The 25394-nt window shown below is 46.6% G+C and overlaps 2 protein-coding genes across 4 annotated transcripts in view; both read left to right on the top strand.

Moving 5' to 3' along the window:
• The window catches only part of LOC125727103 (integrin alpha-9-like), a 28007-nt gene extending 7122 nt beyond the window's left edge, over positions 1-20885 (top strand). Inside the window, exons 3-12 of the mRNA XM_049003795.1 lie at positions 1890-1976; positions 2607-2686; positions 3077-3166; positions 6627-6735; positions 7728-7835; positions 9798-9923; positions 10367-10486; positions 10674-10769; positions 12030-12149; positions 17646-20885. Of these exons, the coding sequence (XP_048859752.1) occupies positions 1890-1976; positions 2607-2686; positions 3077-3166; positions 6627-6735; positions 7728-7835; positions 9798-9923; positions 10367-10486; positions 10674-10769; positions 12030-12149; positions 17646-17744 (1035 nt within the window). The 3' untranslated portion in view covers positions 17745-20885. The remainder of the gene's footprint in view (positions 1-1889; positions 1977-2606; positions 2687-3076; positions 3167-6626; positions 6736-7727; positions 7836-9797; positions 9924-10366; positions 10487-10673; positions 10770-12029; positions 12150-17645) is intronic.
• An 877-nt stretch (positions 20886-21762) lies between these two features.
• On the top strand, positions 21763-25131 carry LOC125727119 (fidgetin-like protein 1). 3 transcript variants are annotated; one of them, XM_049003827.1, is made up of 2 exons: positions 21763-21929; positions 22885-25131. In XM_049003827.1, exons 1-2 carry the CDS (start codon positions 21917-21919, stop codon positions 24810-24812), a joined length of 1941 nt encoding a protein of 646 aa, XP_048859784.1. In that variant the 5' UTR covers positions 21763-21916; the 3' UTR covers positions 24813-25131. The 3 variants fall into 3 exon arrangements, with proteins under 3 accessions (XP_048859784.1, XP_048859785.1, XP_048859783.1); XM_049003828.1 differs by having other exon boundaries at positions 21763-21974; XM_049003826.1 differs by lacking the exon at positions 21763-21929 and adding an exon at positions 21964-22097.
• The last annotated feature ends 263 nt before the right edge of the window (positions 25132-25394 follow it).

Raw genomic sequence — 25394 nt, 5'->3', positions numbered from 1 at the left:
TGTCTGGGTGTGCATCAGTGATGCATCCGGGGCAGAGGGGGCCACGTGTAGAGCAGGCAGCCCAGGGATTAAAGCATTGTGTAGCATGGATCTGCTCTCTCTCAGAGCTGTCAGCCAGGTAAACACTATGGGGGCCGCTGGCGTCTGCGGTGTGCTGCTACAGGGAAGGAGAGAATTCCTTCATGCCGTAAGGGATAAGCATTATCAAGGGCTCCATCCAGGCCAGATGTCAGTGTTTCTGGAAGATAGAATCTACTACTGAAGAGGGATCTCAGCTCTCTAAATCCACAGTGCTACAGTTTCACTGTGCCCTAGCTCTTCTAAACAACATCGTCATTGGCCTGGTAAAGGGAAACTCCCACAGAGTTTCAGCTCACAGAGCAGTTGCAGATCTATCAGGCTGGGCTGGCTGGCAACTCTGGCTAATGAAAACTGACCGGTAGAAATCTTTGCAAATGGAACAACTTCTCTAGTTTCAAAAATGTCAGTAATGTAATGTCACTGTGATCAGTGTTATCTGCATTTCTGTGGGAGCCTGCATATCACATGAATGTGGCTTTTCTCAGTTCCAGGTCGCAAATCTGTTATTCTGCTGATCCAAAGTAGCAGTGAGATGGGCTTTATAACACAATTTATTGCAGCAGACTCTGGGCCGAAGAGGTCAGAGTAAGTGTATTTTACTTGCTTAGCTGGAGTAGCATTTTTGTGTTTGCACACAAGCAGAGACCCTGAAGTTAATGTAGGAGCCTTTATCTGCTAAGACTTCTAAACTCTCAAACACGGTTTACTGTATGGGATATTGGTAATCCTTCTCCTGAGAGTGTCACTCTGCTGGGAGTTGGCTGTCGCCTCTTTTCATAGGCTGACAGATGCAGAGAGATCCCCCATGAATGAAGAGAGGAAAGTCGGTTCTTAGGGCTTTTAGCAAATCAATTCTCAGTCAACCTTATTCACAGAACACCGATGCCAGGTGCTTTACACTCCATCAGAATATTGCATAGCACTGCCTTCACACTCCACTCCTGCTGCTGTGTGAATTTTACTGGATTGCATTGAACGGACCAGCTTGCGGCCCTGTAGATTGTATGAACTGTGGAGACTGTGAGACGACATTGAGTGATGAATATCATGCTGAGAGGAGCAGGAGCCAGGGGGATCGGCGGTAACAGACGGAGCAGGAGCCAGGGGTCAGGTCCCAGCTGTTTACATAGCCCAGCTGCTAAGGGGAGCCATGTTTGGATTTTCTGACAGCTTTGCTTTCTCTTAATACTAACAGCAAGGTGTCCTGCCATGTGTGAGAGACCGAGTGTATGAATGTATATGTTACTGTGCACTGTGTGTGTGTGAGAGTATGAATGCGTACGTGTATCTGCCTGTGTTGTGTGTGTGTGTGTCTGTGTGGGGCAGGGGGATATGTATGAAGGGACAGTCCCCACAAAGATATGAATACAAACGTGCGTGTGTGTGTGTGTGTGTGTGTGTATGTATGAGTGTGAGCGGGTATACCTTACCGTATGGGGACACAATGTCCCCACAACGTGATGAATACCCGTTTATGTCCCTTATGGGGACCAGTTTCCTGGTTTTAATGGAAAACTCCATTTAATAAAAATCTATGACTGCAATGAAAAAACTAAAAATGCAAAAACTCTTGTATTTCGCTTGATTACTTATGGTTATGGTTAGGGCTGGGTAGGGGTTAAAGGTGTCATAGTTTACATTAGCATTTTTCCCATAGAAATGAATGAGCGGTCGCCAAAAAGATATGATTACACGGTTGTGTGTGTGTGTGTGCATTTGTCTGTTCCCACCCGCTCTCAGAAGCCATTGTTCAATGCTGTGCCCTCTAATAAATTTCTCTCATGCATTATCTCTTTCGCCTCCTGTAGGAAGACAAGGGCATTTCCTGTGAGCTGCTGGAACTAGACTTCCTGAAGTGCAGTGTGGGATTTCCCTTCATGAGAGCACAGACCAAGGTGGGTCTCAGAATGCTGCACATGTGTGCAAACACACACAACCTGCCTGGTGACCGTTGCCCCCTACAGATACCAGTAACGTCTTACATGAAGCTCCCATGCAAAATGCATTATAGATTCCTTCATAGTGCATTATAATGGCCAGTAATAAGAATTAATAAAGCATTACAGCATCTTCTATTGACAGTCATTGTAGTGTTGATTATAATATTTCATAACCTCCAATGAAGCTCTCATCTGTAGTACACTGGATTCTTTCATAACGCATAATAATGGTCGGTATAAGAATTAAAAATGTGTTGTACTGCATTATGAAGGTATCTATAGTGCATCATAGATGAAAACTTTATAAAGTATTCATAATGCATAATAAACATGGCTATAATGCATTATGCCTTTTTATATTTATAGCTGTATTTCTAATGCTTTATGAATGCATTATAATGTGTTATGAATGTATTCATAGATTCTTATAGACATGACATTCATAGAAAGTGTTACCCAGATACTATCATGTTTGCACCAGTTTTCCGTGTCCCGGGGTGGTGAACCCTGGTCCCGCCCATCATGCTGATGTTTTTCCACTGTGGTTCTTGTGTTTTTCTTCCCACCTCTCTGCTCTGCCTTCAGTACCATTTGGCTGTGATCTTTGACACCAGCCATCTTTCTGGAGAGAATGACACCTTAGAGTTTCAAGTTACTGCAAAGAGGTGAGTTTTATTGGTATTTATCAGTCTGAACACTGGTGATATGAAGCAACCCATAGGGAGTAAAATAACTGTTGATTTATACCCGGAAAAAATTACTTTTAGGTGAAGCATTTGATCTGAATGAAAATGTTATCATTGTTCAGTGGAATTTCTGTGAGGTCAGGCCTGAGGAAGAAATGTTGACTAAGTTTCCATTCTGAGCATAGGGAGAGGGGAGAGATGTTTAGTAAGCATCCAGCCTGAGCACGGCGATGTTCAGTACACTTCTAGCCTTATTTGTCAGCATTGATATTATACTGTATGACTTGTGAATGAGGTTGACACATAGAGTGTCTGTGGTTTTCCATGTCAGATCTCTCTGGGTGATCCCAATAATTCCCTCTTTCACAGTGCAAACCCAGAAGATGACAGCAAGCTTGCAGACAACACGTTGGAGCTGTCTATTGATCTAGTCCATGAAGTGGACACAACCATCACCGGGTGAGTAGATCTGCTGTTGAATGAGATGAGCAGCTCATCATATCCGCTGCACCCAAAGGATCCTTAGTCTTTATGGTTCCCTGTCCCCAAAACTCATTTGGAAGATAACGTCATGGTAACAGCATCTCGGCAAACCTGGCGCCTTCTGAAACTGGTCATACTGAGGAACGACGAAAAGCTTTAACTTGTAAGCAAAGTATAGTACATGAAAAGGGCAGATCTTTTGTAAGCTTGACATGGCTACTTAAGCATAATCGTTCCAGATAAATGAGAAACATATGTAAACAATGTGGCAGAAATATAAATCTGTACACATGAAAGCACTTAGAAGCTAAACAGTGCTTATAATTAAATGAAAGCACCTTATATGGTAAGTTAACCACAGAAGTTTGCATCACCGTGGATGTCTGACCTCTGATGCCAAACCTGTGAGATCAGCTGATGTGAGCTGCAGTAAACGGCATCTTTACCAGCCTTAAGAATGGGGCTGATGGGACTCAGGGCTTTGCACCAACCAGGACGGGTCCAGAGCCAACAGCTAACAAGCCTTCTCTTCTGTCTTCTTCTTACCTGCCAGTTTTCAGCATTTTGACTTTTCTTCCTTCTCGGCACATAAAAATCACAGGACAGCTTCTGTAAAACATTAATCTGCACTCCGCCTGCACTCTTTATGAAGCCCAAGGCGGAATCTCAAGCTCTGTGTTCACCAAGGTTCTGTGAAGACCAAATACACAATATTCCCACTCAATTTGCACTATTCTCTAAGATGCAAAGCTGCTGTGTGGATTACAGGATGTTCTGTGCACATACATTAGCACATAACATATATAGTTTGATATACATACGTTTATATACAGACCAACACACAGGGACTCAAATAAGACATGGAGAAAGTGTGTTTTCTCTTTTTCTGTTTGTGGAATTCGAGGTTTAATACAAACCATGCAGTTTGTGTTTGACCATCATTGAAAATGTAATAGCTGCTTTTTTCCCTCAATTGTACAGCATTTATCATTTATATGGAGACATCCAGTTTATGATACTCTGCACGTACTAGAGGAGAATGACCCTGGCCTCAATTCTCTGATTGAATGTTTACTGCCAACAAGCTCTGTTCCACGGAGAGCAGAAGCTTCTCTGAGCACTGATTAAATCTCATTACGCTCATCCCTGTGGAACTTTGGTGTCTGGAGAATAATTTATGACACTGATGAATTCTTACCGGCCAAATGGTCACAAATGGTCAAACTTGATTTGCTTAGTCATTGAGCCACTGTGCATTATGCTAATGAGGGAACAGAGGCAGCATTCTCCTGAAAAGCATCACGACATCATCAGTGTTCCGGACTCATTCACCATTTGGCGCTCCTGCTTTTCAGGCCTGGATCTCCCCCTAGTTAGACTCTCCTCGAGTGATTTCCTGTGGGGTGGGTTTTCCTACAGAGGGATCCGGGCACCTACCTTTAGTCGAATGAAGAGTTGTGCAGTGCTCTCCTCTCAATGTGCTACACTGTGTGCCTGCAGCCTGCAGGGAGAGTAGAAGCAGGAACATCGAGGGAGGAGGCCTTGGGCCCAAGCTGAGTTGGCATGACTCTTGTGTATTTAAATGGATGCCTCTCCTGGAATTAATTAGCTATCTGGGGTTGGGAGAAAAGGGGTATTGTAAACAAAGAAACTGGGCATATATTTCTTCATGATTTTGGGGGCAGAAACATCCCTCTGAAACAGTGGATAGGACATTTGCAGCAGAAACCTAAGTCTTACATTATGGCAACATGATGTTCTGTGTTGTTTTGTTTGCTTGTTTTTGCTGTCTAACTCCATGTTACTGACCGGATGGCATGAATGACAATTCCTGTGTCCTGATATACAAACGGCAAATAAAGAATCTTGAATGTTGAACCAAAAATTGCAGCTGTGGCACACACTGTTTGGTAGCTCTGTCATACCTTTATGCTCAGGAGAACCTGCCTTCACAACAGCACATTCAAAGGAACTGTTCATAGCAGGGCTAGTGCAGTGCTTGGGGGCAGGCGCTGTGGTTCACTGGGTAGCAGTGTTGCCTGGCACCCCTAGGATTCGGGTTTGAATCCTGCCTCTGCTGTCTGTGTATAGAGTTTGAATGTCCCTCCCCCCCATGCTGTACAGGCTTCCCTGTGGCATAGTTTGCCCCCCCACAGTCTTGCAGCATTTAGGATGTCATTTCACTTAGGGTGTTCCCATGCTGTGTCCTCCCCCCATTTCACTTAGGGTGTTCCCATGCTGTGTCCTCCCCCCATTTCACTTAGGGTGTTCCCATGCTGTGTGTGCCCCACCCCTCCCCCCATGACCCCGTACTGGATAAGTAGTTGTAAGATGGATGGATGAATGACTCTTTATGTACAATGTGCAGTGTGAAGTTTTCAGGTCTCAGGCTGCCCCTTTAAAACTCAAGGAGTCCATGTCAGGACTCTTCAATGGCTTTTCTGATCAGAGCCTCCAGATGGTGCCTGGAAGGCCTACATGTAAAAGTCTGTGGAACAGATAAGAACCCAGGAAAAAAGCAGCCTTTTCTCATTATCCATACTAGCAACCCTGAGGGGACATTTGCAAAAGAACACAAATCACAATCAGGGGACCGCAGTCACGGTTTCATATGAAATGTGTGCAGTAAGGTTTGAACTATATGGAAATTGAACCTTGGGCTTCGAAGGGAAAGTACCTGCAGGCATTTTCTGTTTCCCTTGGGAATAGATTGTGGACTGGTGACATGTTCCCAGTGGTCAAGGTCAAGGACATAATGGAGGAGGGCCATCATGAAGAGTGGTGGTCTCTGGAAGCATCTCAGACAATAGCTCTTACTGGATCAGCAGAATATGCTAATTCTGCAGAGTGACAGGGGCCAGTAAATTCTGTGATTATGTAGTGCAGGTACTGCTCAGGCAGTTCAGTCAGGTGTCTCTCTCCTGTAAAAGGTCATCGGCAGTCGGGAATCGTGCTGAGTGAGTTTCATGTCGTCTTCATTCTACCACACAGCTTTTTCTGAAGCTGGTTCTTCCAAATCATCAGGCTTGTAAGAGATTTCAAAGTAAAGGTTACATTTTAAAACGTTGAATTGAGTTAATCTATCAGAATTGTCGCAGAGGTCTACAGATTTTTTTTTTTATCCAGGCAGAGAACAGAGAAACCAAATACACAAAATATAAACAAAAATGCCAATATTGGGAATGAGATTTCCTCATTTTCTCAAAGTAGCCTGCTGTCCCAGCATGAGTGATGTAATCCTAGCTGGATGAATTGGGACGTTACGCTGCTGAATGGGCTCATTATCGTATGTACTAGATGACATTAGCACTGAAATGTCCTGGAGGCCTGCTGATGTTGGCCAGTCAGGTTTATGGCCTGGTCCTGAATACCACCTCTATAGTCTGAGCTCAGATCCCTCACGACTAATATATAAACTGTGTTTTTCCGCTTGCAGGATGGTGACACCAGCTTCATTCGTATATGGGAACTCAGTCGATGGCACTAACTTCGTACAGCTGGATGACATGGAATGTGACTTTCAGCCTTTCAACCTCACCTTTCAGGTGTGTTGCATTTCCTTCAGTAACTGCTGCCCCTCCTGTCTCTGACCTCAGTTCTTCTACTTGCTTCTTTTTTTGGTGACATCATATCCCAACTCGTTTTTATTCAGGATTCACAGAATTCACAAATTTGCCCAGCTGAAATATTTCCCTATTTCTGTTCCTCACACTGCTAGTATTCTATGTTTTTGTTTCTAGTTTTTTTTTCAATAAGGGAAAATAGTTTCCAGCTGCCATATTACTGAAGTATTTTTTCTTGAGCCAAATGTGTGATGGAGCGATACGTCTGGCACAATGCGATTCCTGTGTGAAACAGACCATGTGATCTTGAGCAGATAAGATCCACGCCGCCTTTCCCACCTTCATTGACGTTTCCACTTTTGCTGGCTGTGCTTGCTTTCGTGGTTACTGATGTATTAAGTGTGTATGTTCAGATAATTATTGAAAAGGGAAGAATCGTAGCACTGTGCCCAGAGCCTCCTCAGGCAATGGGCAATTCAACAAGCTGGGTTTTCATTTACAAAATCACATACCAGATGTCCTTATCAAGCAGGGAAAAGTGCATTTGAATCAATCAGAGACTCCCGTCTGTAGTTTGTGTTCTAAAGGCAAACAGCTAAATAATTACAGTACACTTATATAAGTAGGTGTTCCAGAAACTCCCTGCCCACTCTGCTTAGCTCGCTGCTGTCATTACAGATACCTCGACTAAGTGTAATCGCACAAACCTCCGGTTCGCTTCGTTAGCTAGGTGCCATACAGTAGTTACACAGTGCTGGTTCGCTGGATGTATTTGCCTCTTTGCACAGTATGTTAGCAAGTGAGTTTTGTGGCCTAACTGTTAATACGATTTGGCTGACAAATGGCAGGGTTTTATGCTTTGTGCCTGGGGGGTTGGCCCTTAGCATTTTGCTCCATGTTTGAATTGGGTGGGAGCTGAGCTTAACATGCTTGGTATCTCTTCCCCCCTCCCTGCTCCCTCTCTGACTTCCTAGGTGATAAACAATGGACCCAGTCGCCTTCCTGGGGCTCTGGTGGACATCCGCATCCCCAACCGCCTGGCAGGCAATGGAGCTGATATGTTCCATGTTCTTGACAGCCAGGTGAGTTGACTTCTGTGCCCAAAATGTTGCTGTGTGTGGCTGTGTGTGGCTGTGTGTGGTCCTTACATTCATGCAGACTCAAACCTTTTTAATCAAGTATGTGAATCTATGTGGGGAAAAAAAACTATTTAAACTCAACGCTGTTCCAAAGATTTGGAGTCTAAATGACTATTAGAACAAAATCACATATTTACATATTATATTTTTAGGATTGCACATTTCAATGATACACTCCTCAGTATTAGTCCTGTCACTAATGGCTGGTGTGTCCATGAGATCTTCGGTGTTAAAGCCATTTGTATGAAGGCACTACATGAATACCTGATGTGAGTGTTCATTTCATTCATTCTCTGTGTTGGCTTCTGGCTGAGCTTGTAATTCTCAGTGGGTAACAAGCCACACTGTTTTAGTAAATCCACCTGAAGCCATGGCAACAGATTTACTTACAACCCACTTTTCCACTTGTTTTCCGTACTTAAGTAAAGCAGTGAAGACGCCAAGGGGAAGTGTTCTTTAGAAACCCCTGCACGGGTTTTTTTTCCAAACCAGTGGACCAACCCAGTGCCTGGAATCCTGTTACTCTGCCACGGACTGGGCAGTGTAGTGGTACCGTGTGACCACCAGATGAGCAGTGTCTGCTTTTTTAGTTTGTCACTTTAGTTTTCTGGTGATGACACCACATTTACTTGCATTATTACATTTGGAGAGCTGGGACATGTGATAGAAAAACATGATACATAACTACACCATGGCAAATGTACCATTTAGAGAAAACACGTTCATCTGTAGTTTAGTTATGGTTGTGCACTAAATGTGCTCTGAGTGGCGTAGTGGGTTTGAATGCTGTGCCCTTGATTGGAGGCCTACCAGTTCAAATCCAGTGATGCGTAAAAGGTTTCACTATTGGACCGTTAACCCCCAATTGGCCCCGGGACTGGAGCAATTGACCCTGATTTCATACTAACACTGTTTCTCACCTTGCTTTCATACTAATGCTGTTTCTCACCCTGCTTTCATACTAACGCTGTTTCTCACCCTGCTTTCATACTAACGCTGTTTCTCACCCTGCTTTCATACTAACGCTGTTTCTCACCTTGCTTTCATACTAACGCTGTTTCTCACCCTGCTTTCATACTAACGATGTTTCTCACCCTGCTTTCATACTAACGCTGTTTCTCACCCTGCTTTCATACTAACGCTGTTTCTCACCCTGCTTTCATACTAACGATGTTTCTCACCCTGCTTTCATACTAACGCTGTTTCTCACCCTGCTTTCATACTAACGCTGTTTCTCACCTTGCTTTCATACTAACGCTGTTTCTCACCCTGCTTTCATACTAACGCTGTTTCTCACCCTGCTTTCATACTAACGATGTTTCTCACCCTGCTTTCATACTAACGCTGTTTCTCACCCTGCTTTCATACTAACGCTGTTTCTCACCCTGCTTTCATACTAACGATGTTTCTCACCCTGCTTTCATACTAACGCTGTTTCTCACCCTGCTTTCATACTAACGCTGTTTCTCACCCTGCTTTCATACTAACGCTGTTTCTCACCCTGCTTTCATACTAATGCTGTTTCTCACCCTGCTTTCATACTAACGCTGTTTCTCACCCTGCTTTCATACTAACGCTGTTTCTCACCAAGCGTTCATACTAACCCTGTTTTTCACACTGCTTTTTCAGTTTGTTGCTGTGGGTGAAAGTGTCTACTAAATAATATGTAATGTAAGAGGAGAATCTAAACCATTGATTTTAGCATTCATAAGTAAATCTTAGTATGTAAGTACGTCTATCAAGTATTTTCCCTAACCCTAACCCTAACCCCAACCCTAACTAACGCCTTTTTAACCTTTGTGGAGAGTCTACAGAACTCTGAGAAGTCCACAGCCTCCAGGCTAATATGTGATATCTATGCCCCCATCGCTCGGCTTTCCCTCACTGTGCTGCATTCTCTTACAGGTTGCAGGGCACCAAGGCAACTGCACCCCCCACCATAACCCTATGCCTTGCAGCATACCCCAGGAGCGAGATAGCATCTTCCATACAATCTTTGCCTTCTTCATCAAGTCTGGTCGGCGTGTGCTGGTGAGCTGCTTGGCTGATTAGCTGGTAACATCTGCACACCATTCAGGTTTTATAACTGCCTCCACAAAGTCAGAACAGGGCAGTGTCGTTATGGGCGACATACCTAAAGACCACTAACGGGCATCAGCAGCAATAAAACTCAGCTGTAGAGCTAGCTGCTAATTGGAGCAAAAACACTAGATTAGATATTCTGTAACTTAAGGTCTGCCAGTAGCAATGTCAGTACATGTAAGGGTCAGTAGCTACTGGCTTGGTCACTGAGACAGTGACTATGACTATGTGAGTAGGTCACCTTGACTGTGATTAGAATTATGACAGTAACAATGACTTATTGTGTTTGTCCGTTTTCGCATTTGTAACCATGTGACTCATTGTGATCCTGTTCATGGCCGTGGCTGCCACAGACCCCCATGTTTACAGTTCACTCTCCGGTCATATTGCAGGATTGTGACCGCCCAGGCCGTGCCTGCCTCATGATAACCTGTGCTGTTGGCTCACTGGCCAAAGAGGAGTCTGTGAATGTGGACCTGCGAATCCTGCTTAACACAGAGATCCTGAAGAGGGTGATTTATCCTGTGCACAGTCTTTCTTTTTTTCCATTAACTTTGCAGTAGAATGTTTTTATCTGCAAATTCAGTGTTAACTATTTTAACAGCACTACAGCAGTCTGTACAAATTCGAATGGGTATTCGAGTGTGTGTATTTGGGCGGCTTTGCAGCGCGGGAATCAGCGTGGTGTTTCTCCTGCAGGACAGCTCCTCGGTGATCCAGCTGGTGTCCAGGGCTGGCGTCCGCGTGGACAGCAGGGCGGTGGAAGTGCTGGATGGCCAGCCAGAGGATGTATCTGTGAGTTGACTTTCCTCCAGTGCAGATGACCCCCAGTAGCTTGAAATAAACCATTAAAAAAACTGATTGAAAACAGATTCTGTGACAATGCTGAGCAAGACTAAAGTTAATCCCTCTAAGCGCTCCTCCAATGAATTTAGTTCCCTGCTGATTAAATTAGCTGACCTTCCATATCCTCCGTCACTGAAGCGACCTTTGACCCCATCACATCCCTGTGTTGACCGTGACCTTTAACCTATATTACTTTACTTTATTCGGCTTATCAACAAATTGCTGAGTCCTCAAGTGCTATCGCTGTGTGTTTTTGGATAACTGTTACAACTGCACTATTGGATTTAAAATCGTAAAAGTAGAATCTTTAATCGTATTTTTTTTGTTTTTTCAAATAGTACTTCACAATTCGTTTAAGTGTCAAATGATGAATATACACTCATTAACGTGTACCCATGTATGACTGTAGGTACACAGGGATTCTTTTTTGGTTTCAGTGCACAGGTTCGGCTGTTTATCTGGCACCCTGGAGCAGTTCCAGGGTTATGCCAATGTCTGTGATATGACTCTAGACCTTCCTCCCACAAGTAACTTTGTACAGTACAGAAAATTAAGCTACAAGTCTCACATATGCAACATAGATTCCACCACTGGTGTTTTCTACCAGCTTTCTCCTGTGACTCTTCCATGATCTGCCGGTCCAGTTAAGTGACAGCTATGTTTTTGGGTGCAGCTGCTTCTCTCACTGCAGCATTGCTGCCGCCTGGCTGTATTCCGGCTGTATTCCGGCTGTATTCCGGCTGTGGTCACTCGCATGGCCCTCTGGGTTCCACAGGGGAGTGGATGTGTGGGAAACCTCAGCTTCTGGGTTCCCTTCGATTCACCTTCGGCTGCCTTTCACAGCACGTTTGTATATGGAACTAAAAGTGCTGGTGTGTTTTATGTAGCGTGTTACAGTTTATAGAGGTAACATTCTTCCATGTCGAGGTTCAGTGGGACCTTGGGCCATGTTTTATCCTCCACAAACAGGCTATGCTGAAGAACTTGCTTTGGAAATGTATGTCTGTTGAATTAGGCAGCCTGTGTAACCTTGTTGGCTTTTCACAGCCCCGCATCTTGAGTTCTGCCTTCGAAATCCTACTTTCTCTGTTGTTAGGTGGTGTTTGTCTCCCAAGTGTCAGACACCCCGATCTTCCTTCGCAAAAGTTAAAACTAACTTAAGGTTAAAAGTTCTTAGTGGTGTCTGAAACTCAGCTTTCCATGTTCCAGGTGGTTTTTGAAGCACTGCACAACCAGGAGCCCCGGGGATATGTGGTGGGCTGGATTATCGCCATCAGTCTCTTAGTGGGAATCCTTATCTTCTTGCTACTGGCTGTGTTGCTGTGGAAGGTAAGATGGACTCTATGCAGAATCATGGTCAGAGAGCTGTTCACTTCACCACAATCACTCTTGGTGTCCATATAGATCAAATCTCCCTCAGCTTCCCCTATCGAGTTACCGGTGTGTGCCCTCAGCTCCCCGCGTCCAGTTACCGGTGTGTGCCCTCAGCTCCCCACGTCCAGTTACCGGTGTGTGCCATCAGCTCCCCACAGCCAGTTACCGGTGTGTGCCCTCAGCTCCGCACAGCCAGTTACCGGTGTGTCCCCTCAGCTCCCCACGTCCAGTTACCGGTGTGTGCCCTCAGCTCCCCACATCCAGTTACCGGTGTGTCCCCTCAGCTCCCCACGTCCAGTTACCGGTGTGTCCCCTCAGCTCCCCACGTCCAGTTACCGGTGTGTCCCCTCAGCTCCCCACGTCCAGTTACCGGTGTGTCCCCTCAGCTCCCCACGTCCAGTTACCGGTGTGTCCCCTCAGCTCCCCACGTCCAGTTACCGGTGTGTGCCCTCAGCTCCCCACATCCAGTTACCGGTGTGTCCCCTCAGCTCCCCACGTCCAGTTACCGGTGTGTCCCCTCAGCTCCCCACGTCCAGTTACCGGTGTGTCCCCTCAGCTCCCCACGTCCAGTTACCGGTGTGTCCCCTCAGCTCCCCACAGCCAGTTACCGGTGTGTCCCCTCAGCTCCCCGCGTCCAGTTACCGGTGTGTCCCCTCAGCTCCCCACAGCCAGTTACCGGTGTGTCCCCTCAGCTCCCCGCGTCCAGTTACCGGTGTGTCCCCTCAGCTCCCCGCGTCCAGTTACCGGTGTGTCCCCTCAGCTCCCCACATCCAGTTACCGGTGTGTCCCCTCAGCTCCCCGCATCCAGTTACTGGTGTGTCCCCTCAGCTCCGCACATCCAGTTACCGGTGTGTGCCCTCAGCTCCCCGCATCCAGTTACCGGTGTGTGCCCTCAGCTCCCCGCATCCAGTTACTGGTGTGTCCCCTCAGCTCCGCACATCCAGTTACCGGTGTGTGCCCTCAGCTCCCCGCATCCAGTTACTGGTGTGTCCCCTCAGCTCCGCACAGCCAGTTACCGGTGTGTCCCTTCACCTCCCCACATCCAGTTACTGGTGTGTCCCCTCAGCTCCCCACATCCAGTTACTGGTGTGTCCCCTCAGCTCCCCACGTCCAGTTACCGGTGTGTCCCTTCACCTCCCCACATCCAGTTACCGGTGTGTCCCCTCAGCTCCCCGCGTCCAGTTACCGGTGTGTGCCCTCAGCTCCCCACAGCCAGTTACCGGTGTGTCCCCTCAGCTCCCCGCATCCAGTTACCGGTGTGTCCCCTCAGCTCCGCACAGCCAGTTACCGGTGTGTCCCCTCAGCTCCCCACGTCCAGTTACCGGTGTGTCCCCTCAGCTCCCCGCATCCAGTTACTGGTGTGTCCCCTCAGCTCCCCACATCCAGTTACCGGTGTGTCCCCTCAGCTCCCCACGTCCAGTTACCGGTGTGTCCCTTCACCTCCCCACATCCAGTTACCGGTGTGTCCCCTCAGCTCCCCACGTCCAGTTACCGGTGTGTCCCTTCACCTCCCCACATCCAGTTACCGGTGTGTCCCCTCAGCTCCCCACATCCAGTTACCGGTGTGTGCCCTCAGCTTCCCACGTCCAGTTACCGGTGTGTCCCCTCAGCTCCCCGCATCCAGTTACTGGTGTGTCCCCTCAGCTCCCCACATCCAGTTACCGGTGTGTGCCCTCAGCTTCCCACGTCCAGTTACCGGTGTGTCCCCTCAGCTCCCCGCATCCAGTTACTGGTGTGTCCCCTCAGCTCCCCACATCCAGTTACCGGTGTGTCCCCTCAGCTCCCCGCGTCCAGTTACCGGTGTGTCCCCTCAGCTCCGCACAGCCAGTTACCGGTGTGTGCCCTCAGCTTCCCACGTCCAGTTACCGGTGTGTCCCCTCAGCTCCGCACAGCCAGTTACCGGTGTGTCCCCTCAGCTCCGCACAGCCAGTTACCGGTGTGTCCCCTCAGCTCCGCACAGCCAGTTACCGGTGTGTGCCCTCAGCTTCCCACGTCCAGTTACCGGTGTGTCCCCTCAGCTCCGCACAGCCAGTTACCGGTGTGTCCCCTCAGCTCCGCACAGCCAGTTACCGGTGTGTGCCCTCAGCTTCCCACGTCCAGTTACCGGTGTGTGCCCTCAGCTTCCCACGTCCAGTTACCGGTGTGTGCCCTCAGCTTCCCACGTCCAGTTACCGGTGTGTGCCCTCAGCTTCCCACGTCCAGTTACCGGTGTGTCCCCTCAGCTCCGCACAGCCAGTTACCGGTGTGTCCCCTCAGCTCCGCACAGCCAGTTACCGGTGTGTGCCCTCAGCTTCCCACGTCCAGTTACCGGTGTGTGCCCTCAGCTCCGCACAGCCAGTTACCGGTGTGTGCCCTCAGCTCCCCACGTCCAGTTACCGGTGTGTGCCCTCAGCTTCCCACGTCCAGTTACCGGTGTGTGCCCTCAGCTTCCCACGTCCAGTTACCGGTGTGTCCCCTCAGCTCCCCGCGTCCAGTTACCAGTGTGTGCCCTCAGCTCCCCACGTCCAGTTACCGGTGTGTGCCCTCAGCTCCCCACGTCCAGTTACCGGTGTGTGCCCTCAGCTCCCCACGTCCAGTTACCGGTGTGTGCCCTCAGCTTCCCACGTCCAGTTACCGGTGTTTGCCCTCAGGTTCCCACAGCCAGTTACCGGTGTGTGCCCTCAGCTTCCCACGTCCAGTTACCGGTGTGTGCCCTCAGCTTCCCACGTCCAGTTACCGGTGTGTCCCCTCAGCTCCCCACGTCCAGTAACCGGTGTGTGCCATCAGCTCCCCACGTCCAGTTACCGGTGTGTGCCCTCAGCTCCCCACAGCCAGTTACCGGTGTGTCCCCTCAGCTCCCCACATCCAGTTACCGGTGTGTGCCCTCAGCTCCTCACAGCCAGTTACCGGTGTGTACCCTCAGCTCCCCACGTCCAGTTACCGGTGTGTCCCCTCAGCTCCCCACATCCAGTTACCGGTGTGTGCCCTCAGCTCCTCACAGCCAGTTACCGGTGTGTACCCTCAGCTCCCCACGTCCAGTTACCGGTGTGTGCCCTCTGCTCCCCACGTCCAGTTACCGGTGTGTCCCCTCAGCTCCCCACGTCCAATTACCGGTGTGTGCCCTCAGCTCCGCACAGCCAGTTACCGGTGTGTCCCCTCAGCTCCCCACGTCCAATTACCGGTGTGTGCCCTCAGCTCCGCACAGCCAGTTACCGGTGTGTCCCCTCAGCTCCCCACGTCCAGTTACCGGTGTGTGCCCTCAGCTTCCCACATCCAGTTACCGGTGTGTCCCCTCAGCTCCCCACGTCCAGTTACCGGTGTGTACCCTCAGCTCCCCACGTCCAGTTACTGGTGTGTGCCCTCAGCTTCCCAGAACGAGTTCTAAGTGAAAGCTGTCTTAACCTATTGGATGAAATACAACAGGCCAGCCAATCACAAGTAGCAGGAAGGAGAGACCTATAAATTAGACCGAAATGCAGATATTAGAGGCAAATATGAAGGAATGCAGCATTGGCACGCCAGCTACCGGAATAAACTTCACAATGTTCCATTCTATTCAAAGTAGTGTGGTGCTGAGGTATCACCTGCTGCAGAGCTACACTCGGATTCTCACCCTGAGGAGGCTCCTGCTGTGGTGGGTGCAGTAATGCACTGTATCAGCACACACTCCTTACCTCCCTCATATGAAGGAATCACCTCATTGCAGAGTTTTCAGTATAAAGTGCTTTTTATTTCCTCCCACACATATTTCTGAAGGAACACCACATCTAAAGCTCCGGAATGTTGGTTCTTGGATGCTAGGATCCTGCCAAAACAAATCCTTTAAACACAAGGGATTCTGGGAAAAGGGCACTTTGCATTGCCAAAGCAGCACATGTTAAGCAGAGCACTATTCAGGAAATGCCTGAGCACTGTGAAGGCCCAATCAGCAGTGAGCTTTATGGCAGGCAAATGAGACAGAGTGACTAGGAGTGCCTTATATACTACACCACCTTATATACAGTCATATGAAAAAGCTTGGGAAGCCCTCTCAGCCTACATCATAAGTTACTCTACTTTCACCATAAAAGAGTACAGTGGTATGTCTTTCATTTCCTATCGGAATAAAACAAAGATTTTTAGTGAAGCAGTATTTAATTGTATAAAATTAAATCTAAAAATTGGGTACCCTTGTAATTTTGCTGATTTGAATGCATTTAACTGCTCAATACTGATTACTTGCAACACCATATTGGTTGGATTAGCTTGTTAAGCCTTGAACTCCATAGACAGGTGTATCTAATCATGAGAAAAGGAATTTAAGGTGGCCAATGGCAAGCAGCTTCTCTTTGGCTCTCCTCTGAAGAGTGAAAGTGTAGGATCCTCAAAGCAACTCTCAGAAGATCTGAAAACAAGGATTGTTTAGGGGTAGGCTACAAAAAGCTATCTGAGAGGGTTAAACTGTCAGTTTCAATTGTAAGGAATGTAATCGGGAAGTGGAAGGCCAGAGGCACAGTTGCTGTGAAACCCAGGTCTGGCAGGCCAAGAAAAATACAGAAGCAGCATATGCGGAGGACTGAGAATGGTTAGAGACAACCCACAGATCACCTCCAAAGACCTGCAAGAACATCTTGCTGCAGATGGTGTACAGTGTCTGTACATCATTACTTTGCACAAAGAACATCTAAATGGCAGGGTGAAGCCCTTTCTGTACTCGCACCACAAAGAGTTGCTTATTGTATGCAAGAGCTCATTTAGACAATCCAGATTCATTTTGGAACAAAGTGCTTTGGACTGATAAGCTATAGGAGGCATCTAGAGGCTGGTATATTTGCAAAAGGAGGCTCAACTAAGTATTGATGTAATATCTCTCTTGGGGTGCCCAAATTTATGCACCTTTCTAATTTTTATATGATGCATATTGCATATTTTCAGTTAATCCAATAAACTTAATGTCACTGCTGAAATACTCCTGTTTCTGTCATGACCTGCTCGTACCGCCCTCATGTGGATCACGCCCTCTCATTTACCCTGTGTGCATCCCGCCTGTTACCAGCTGTTTCCTGTTTTACCCGTCCAGTCCTGTGTATTTAAGTCCGCGTCTAAATCTCTGTAACCAGGTCTGTCATTGACGTCTATACCGTGTCTTTGTGCCGTTCTTGTAATAAACCCCTGCCTTTTGGATTTCCGAGTACCCCACCCTGATTCCTCATTCCCCACTCGCTCACCCTGCGTGCAGTTACAACAGTTTCTATAAGGCATGACATAAATTAAAAGGAAGTCACTACTTTGAAAGCTCAGCCAATGATAAAAATCCAAAAAGAGGGGTTCCCAAACTTTTTCATATGACTGTACTATACTTACTGTTCTAGAATGCAATAATTCAACCATCATATCATTAAGAGGTATAAAAATTCTAGCTATCACTGACTAAATTCGCCGGCCTTGGCTCTGCAGGAGAGGACACTACTAAGATCTTCTGTATGTTTACAGATGGGTTTCTTCCGTCGGCGGTATAAGGAGATCATCGAGGCAGAGAAGAACAGAAAGGACAGCGATGAGAGTTGGGATTGGGTCCAGAAGACCCAATGAGGAGCATGCCTTCACCACAGCCATTATGTCATTGGCCCCTCGGCCTGTCCGCCAGCCAATGGGATCCAGCCCCTTCGATCTTCCATATGTGGAAGAAAAGAATCTTCTCCAGATTTTTCGGAGGCTCAAAACTTTAGGTTGGTGAAAATGAAGAGCGGGAATTGTGGATGAGATGGACTGAAGATCAAACATTTTTAAAGAGAAAGACTTAAACAGATATTTCAAAAATAAGAGTGGACAAGAAAATAAAACCCTCAGGGCCTTGAATGTCTCACAAGCTTTTTATTTTTATACATATATGCTTCCTGAATTGAACAGAACTGATGCTACAAACTCCTTGAATGGTTTGAAATATCTGATGTTTTCTTCTAAGCACTGATGACTGTTATGCTTTAAAACTCAACCTCTGGTTGTTACGCAAGTGTCCGGCAGTGGCTGTCACCAATGCCACTGTCAGACGGCTTTTTTTTTTGTAGAAATGAACACTGTGCCTGAAGTCACATGTCTTCTTCATGTGGCAGGTGAGTTGAAAATAGAGGTGTTGATGTAGATCCCAGGCTGTGCAGAACAGGAACACAGTCTGCTAAAGCCTACAGATGCATGTCAGCCAAGAGCTGCCACACACTTGTTCCTGCAGGAGAATGCCAGGCTGTGAAGCAGGCACTTCAGGGTCGGGCATGAAAGTACTCAGATACTCAGAAACATTCCCTCATCCTTGGAATAGAGCTACGTGTGTGTGGGGGGGATATAGTGCAGAGGAACACACAGGGTGGTAGATGATCAATGTGCAGGCAAGTGTCTTGTCCAGTGGGCTACAGGATCTCTTCTGCCTTTTGTACATCAGTCCTCTAAATTCACTTGCTTGCACAGATTTGCCTGAAGGACAGAGTGGTGATACCTGTGTGTTTGTGTTCAAAGTGGACTCCACTGTGGCAGCATGCAGTGGCATCCCCTATGCCTCACTGCGCAACACTGATCTTCTTTCAGGGCATTTTGTGCTGGAATCTGTTCCCCTGGAGGATCTCCCTGTGATTGGGTGGAATGTTCCTTGAATTGGACCCACAAAAAAAAATTCAGTTCAAGGCTTGCCTTACTGAAAGCACACTTTGACCATTTTTTTTTTCTTATTGCCTTGGATCTGATTATCTGCACTCCAGCACACCCCATTATCAGAGCTGTCAATCCAAACCCTGTTCTACTGAAGAACTCCCTGTATTCTACTCTGCAGTTTGCCAGTGGTAACCATCTGTTTCTCTCGCAAGTGTGTGTGGATTATGCCTCCAGCTTGACACTGCAACAGGTTTAGTGTCTAGGGGTGTTGTGTGGCTTAGTGGGCTAAACATCTGCATCTGGGACCAGAAGGTCACTGGTTTGAGCCCAGCCTTGGCAGAATAGTAACATGGCTGTGGGCCTTTGAGCACGGCCCTTAACCCGCAGCTTCCAGGGAGCCACAAGGTGGCTGCCCCTTTGCTGTGACCTCTCCCCCTCCCTCCCCAAGCTAGCTCTCACCTGTATAGAGATGAAGCAAAGTGAAGAGAATTTCACAGTGGGGATCGATAAAGCATGACTATCCATTCCTAAAGTACTTGCCTGCAGTGTCATCACAAAATGTACTTCTCACGAATTAAAAATATGCAAAGCAACCAATCTGCTTGACAGAGTTTTTAAGAAATGAAGTGAGAAAATCAATAGACCAAAAGCAGACGATGCGAACAGTATCACTAGTGACTGGGATGCTCAGTAATGTTTGTTATACATTTTTAACATCAGGTGGTTAAAACATAAGTGGGAATGCAGTTGCTGTAATAATTACCCTAAAGTTCCGCCTACCTCAGGGCTGTGATGGATCTCTGGTGATCTTCTGGACCTGCAGCGTCTGGCTTTTGAACTCTGCTTTGTTTTGTCTTCAAAAGCCACCTGCTTTTGCTTTGTATTAGCAAAGAATAAGAGGCGAGGTGATCAGTCTGGGTATGTTCATCGTCTCTGCTGGATTCCTCAGTAACTCTGCACCACAGAACGTGTGTGAGAGCAGATGCAGACTGTTTTGAGTAGGAGCTTTTCATAAAATGCTGGGTGATTTGTGTTCCTCCGTTTCTAACAAGTCGTAAGGAAGGAAAGCTCTGATGACATGATGATTTATGGCTGGATGAGAGACGGGATGGGAATATGTTTACTGTTGGGTGCAGAGCCCCTCAAAGTCCAGAGGGAGCGAGATGTCATGAGCTAAAAATAAATGAGGAATGTGGTACTTTATCTCCATTTGAATGGTTGTGTACAAGTCAGTGCCGCATGGTTATAGTAAATGGTCCTTGGAAGTCAGCATGCTGGAATGCAAGCAGGAAGCTGCAACTTGTATGCTGTGACCTACAAAAACACTTTGACTTTTAACTCCAATAATCACTGGCAGATTTTGGGCACAGGACCTGCAAACTTGTCTGAAGTCTGGTTAATACCCTGTTAGACATGGCTGGGGGGGATATGACAAGGGAACCACTTAGATCATGGTTTTAAAGACACCATATAGAACAAACCTATGAAGGGGCAGTAAACGCTGTGGAATTAAAGAACTGATCTGAGGTCAGTTAAGAGGGTAAGAACTTGGGTGCCGCTTCTAAGGCCTTGACTGCACAATTTGGAACAAGGGATGAGGCATCAAACTTGCTGTCCTTCGTATTTCTTGTTGACTAAGAATGAAAATCCACCTTGAATGGTTGTTTGTGCTTGAGTGGGAAAGGATGACCCTCTTAATATCATCCCTTGCTAAACCAGCTCAATTCTGTGCTCTGTTAGAGGTGGTTGTATCTTGAATATATTTTATCAGTTGCTACCACTGGCTGGACAAATACACAACAGCTATAACTCTGTCTTTAACTGACTTGGCTTAGTAATTTGTATATATTGATGCAGAGAGAAGATACACTTGACATTCAACACGTGAGTCTAAATTTTTTTGCTGTTGTTTTTTAGTACTACGTTGTCACCTCTGTCACTTATTTCCTATATCTTTCAGTCAAAAACTACTGCCACTGAAAATTGATGTAAAAGTATTTCTATATGACTGGTGTGTCCAAGCTCATGTTAAAACTGTGTATTTATGTACTGATATTGACATGTTAAAATAAAAGCTTTGCGGTTAATGAACCTGCGTTTTTTTCCCCTTTTTCTTTTTTAACCTTAAATTCCTGCCCATGCGCAGTGAACCAGTTCATGAAGAAGTCATATCGATATGATTTCATCTCATTTCGGGGCCCTTATGATATTCTTGTGTATTTGATGCCATCTAGTGGTCGAAATATCAACTTCCACACGGTCTTCTATGAGTTGTTAAAGGATTGGTGGTGTGTATGTATTATCTTTATGTTTAGCTAGTAAATTAATTTAATTACTACTAGTGTTAGCTAAATAAATTCATATGTGAAATGTAGTACGGTAATGTGAAATAGTAGAATCCCAAAACAAATGTTAATAAAATGCCTGGCAAACCGAAAAACGATAATGCTCGTTTTAAGGAAAAGCAGTGCATTTTAAAGGACTGACCGCGGTATCAAACAAGCATCTAATGAACAAATAACGAGGAAACGCAGGGAGGTCGGACGCTGGACAGTTAGACATATTAATTGTGGTAGGTAATTTATACTCTGGCTACAAACACACGAGAATCGGCCAGGGTTCATGCAAGACACAGGCAGTGGAACACGCGACCATCGGAGCACAAAGTAAACGGTTTGCGTTAAAATTTCCCAGCATGCTCCCACGCTTCAATAATTCTGAATTTGGTTTTTAAATTACGCATTCTAAAAATGTTCAGGTCTCAGATTTTTTTATTGCCATATGTACATATTATAGTGAAATTCTTATAGGAGTGCTTCCTTCAAACTGTAATTATATTATACTATGTTTTGTAATATTCCATAACTTCATTTTGTAATCAATACTTAAGTTTTAATTTGCATTGTGATTTATAATTGTCTTTATAAACCTCCAGACAATGTGTTTCCTATTAGCGGCCTTCGATTGTGTCCAATCCTTCATGTCTGTCCGATCTTCATTCCGAGCCTATCCGATTTTCAGCCCGAGTTTTTACGATCTTTGTTCCGAGTCAATCCGATTTCCTGCCCGACTTTGACCGAATACGGAACATGGCGGGAGCTTTGTAGTCGCTCATAGTTTGCATGAGCTGTTTTGGTAAATTTTAAGTTCATCTCTTCAGAAGCGCGTGCCGTAAAATTCGTATGTAATATTTTACAATAATTTTAGTAGATAATTAACCTTTAATATAAACCTATGTTTAGATTAAATGTTGGCCGATGTCGCTGACCAGTGACTTTGTTTCGTTGCTAGAACAGCTAGAAGGTTAGAATAACGATTTTAGTGTCGATAACTTGATTTTTAATGTACGTTGTGGGTTATATATTGGGTTATGTACTGTTCGTCGACAATAATATAAACGCATTTTAAACGAATATTAATTCTGCTTCAGGTTTCTTTAATCCCGGCGTCTGAGTTGCATGTTAGCTAATCCAGTTTGCTCAGTAACCTTGTAGTAAATTTACTTAATATCACAGACGTCCTTCCTTGTGCACGTGGATATTTTCATTTGCTTAATAATTTTATTAATGCATTAATAAAAGATGTTGAACAGTTAACCTACTATCTTTTCGAACACGAATGCCTGCGTTTATGGTTTTCAGAAGAGGAATGTCTTTGCATAATGTCCTTTCCGTACTGTGTGCTCAGTTATTTTCCTGTTAACCCTGTAAAATGTTAAACTTGTCTTTAGCCCAGTGACTTAAGCTTCTTATAATAGGCCCAGTACATTATTTTTTTTTGTCTTTTTCAATGTGTTACAGATGTCTCTGTGAAATATCCTTAAGAGATATAATATGTTTTTTGTAAATAGCTTTAGCATGAAAAAGATTAATTAAAAAATGGATACTGAGTGAGACAGGTTTGCCTGCCAGGTAAAGGATGTAGCCATATCCAGGAGAGACCCCTCTGACCCTCCATGGGGCTCCCTGTTACTGTTAGAACCAGTGTCTGTAGTTCTGCCAGTGCTTTAGCAGTCCTGCAGTTTGCATATCGTTCTGCCCCTCCCACCACCTGATCTCATATTTTAACACACTGCTGCTGTCCCTCACAGGCTTCGACATGAGTGAGGCACGCCTGAGCGAGTGGCAGAAGAGGACCTTTGACATTTCATCTGGCACCTGCACACCTGAACAAAAGGCAGATGCGTACCGGGCACACATCCTGGACGTGCAGTATGCATGGGCGACTTCTCTGCTGTCAGCTTCAGCTACAGCCCATCTACTCAGGAAATACACTGAGCACTACTCCGCAGTGCTGGACTCCGATGACCCACGCACAGGCCTGAACAACTATGCCGACAGTGTACTGCACCTGGCTCGTGGACACAGAAACGACAGCACGCAGTGGCAGTCGGCCTTGACACCAGAAAGTGTCCTGGCTTTGCCGTGTGTGCGGCACATTGTCCGTGGCGAAACTGGGGCTGTGAGTGCCCTCGTACCACGAGAAGATGTGGATGTTGTAGTTGGTGGGGGGTTTCGTGGTGATAGTGATCAAGGCTGCTCTCTGAAGCTGGCACCCTGCAATGAGGATGTGTTTTCAAAAACCGAGGCTATTGGGGCTCGCAGTAATGTTCTGAGAGATGGGGCAGGAAAAGCGAGTGGCCATGGAGCATTGCTTCCATCTTCTTCCTTTGGATCTTGCAGCACAGCTCAACCCACCATGAACCCGCTATTTAGCAGCAGTGCTAACATGACCTGTCAGCCTGCCCCTAGCCATCGGTCCGTTTCCTTCCCCTCGAACCCTTCGAAGCGGAAGGCCTGCAATAACTCACAGTCTTGCCATGTGGCTTCTGAAGCACGTGGTGGCTCCAGTGTTGCAGGAAAGAGAGGGGAGGATGGCCGAGCCAGCAGCTTCAGGTCAGCCAAGGAGCAGCTGGTAGTAGAGCAGCAGAAGAAACACGGTCAGCAACCACAGCGAGCCCAGCCAGCTGGCCTGTCTGGTGGGATGAAGAAGTCCCTGGGTGCCAACAGATCCCGAGGTGCCTTCTCCAAATTCGTGTCCCCTATGCCCAGGCAGGAGGAGGGTGAGGGGGCAGGTGCCAGTGGGTCAGTCCAGGAGTCTCAGCCTGTTGATGAACGACTAAAGAACTTTGAACCCAAGATCATTGAGCTGATCATGAGTGAGATCATGGATCATGGCCCACCGATCTCTTGGGATGAAATTGCTGGACTGGAGTTTGCAAAGGCAACGATCAAGGAGATTGTAGTGTGGCCCATGCTGCGACCCGACATCTTCACTGGGCTTCGCGGTCCCCCCAAAGGAATCCTGCTTTTCGGCCCTCCTGGTACTGGAAAGACACTGATAGGCAAATGCATTGCATGTCAGTCTGGGGCCACCTTCTTCAGTATTAGTGCCTCATCCCTGACTTCTAAGTGGGTTGGAGAAGGTGAGAAGATGGTCCGGGCCCTTTTCGCAATTGCCCGCTGCCACCAACCAGCCGTTATCTTCATTGACGAAATTGACTCACTGCTTTCCCAACGGACAGATGGTGAGCATGACTCTTCACGGCGCATCAAGACTGAGTTTTTGGTCCAGTTGGATGGGGCAGCCACCTCAGCTGATGACCGGATCCTGGTGGTTGGGGCCACCAACCGACCACAGGAGATAGACGAGGCAGCCCGGCGAAGGCTAGCTAAGCGCCTGTACATTCCCCTGCCTGAGGCTGCAGCCCGTCGCCAAATCATAGCCAGCCTAATGGCCTGTGAGAAATGCCATTTGAAGTCAGAGGAGCTGGAGTGTGTTGTGGCCAGCTCCCAAGGGTTCTCTGGTGCCGATATGACCCAGCTTTGCCGAGAGGCAGCGCTAGGCCCTATTCGCAGCATCCAGGTAGATGACATTGCCAGTATCACACCTGATCAAGTGCGTCCCATCGTTCATGCTGATTTCCAGGAGGCCCTGAAGACTGTGCGCCCCAGTGTGTCCTCCAAAGACTTGGAGCTCTACGTGGAGTGGAACAGGACCTTTGGCTGTGGCCGCTGATCCGGGCATTCAGGCAAATTTCTGATGTCCTGCCTTCACCAAGCCCTCTGTAATTATAATGTATGTACACCAGTGTAATTTTCGTAATGTAGGATTTTAAATCCTACATTTAGACTTTGCCATTTTCAAAATCTTGAGTGATACCGAAACTTTTGCAAATATAAATTGCAAAGTGTATGCAGAATATAAATGAGTTAGCTTTTGTGTGCACAGTTCTCATTGTTATTTAGCTTGAAAATGCATGAAAGTATGTTATTGTAAAACGATTTTTGTGTCTTGGATTTTCAGTGAAACATAATAAACAGCATATAGTTTCAGACGTTCGTGTGCTAAAATATTGGATGTGATGGAGTGGAAAACTGCATGGTTTCTGACAGTTTATTACATTTTTCTTTGGACTTGGGTCACACAGTGTTGGATTCAGTGAAACAGGTAACATCTGAGGCGGCATGAAAAGCCCTGTGGTCCCGGGTTCTAGAGCTGTAAAGCAGAGGGCAGCCTGTGTGTTTCCATCGATTCACAGCCAACACAAACCACACAGCAGGGAGCAGGGTTCCTACCCCCAATCTAGTATGTGTGAAG

The sequence above is a fragment of the Brienomyrus brachyistius genome, unplaced genomic scaffold (genome assembly GCF_023856365.1).
Source record: "Brienomyrus brachyistius isolate T26 unplaced genomic scaffold, BBRACH_0.4 scaffold86, whole genome shotgun sequence".
NCBI classification, from domain to species: Eukaryota; Metazoa; Chordata; class Actinopteri; order Osteoglossiformes; family Mormyridae; genus Brienomyrus; species Brienomyrus brachyistius.
The sequence above is the reverse complement of the archived record's forward strand: the minus strand, read 5'-3'. Positions and strand labels throughout refer to the sequence as shown.

Excerpts from the sequence above, each read along its gene's own strand:
- LOC125727119 (XM_049003826.1), top strand. The coding sequence starts at position 22,052 with ATGTCGCTGACCAGTGACTTTGTTTCGTTGCTAGAACAGCTAGAAG. Across the intron at positions 22,098-22,884 it reads GTTGCTAGAACAGCTAGAAG|GCTTCGACATGAGTGAGGCA; the intron begins GTTAGAATAACG and ends TGTCCCTCACAG.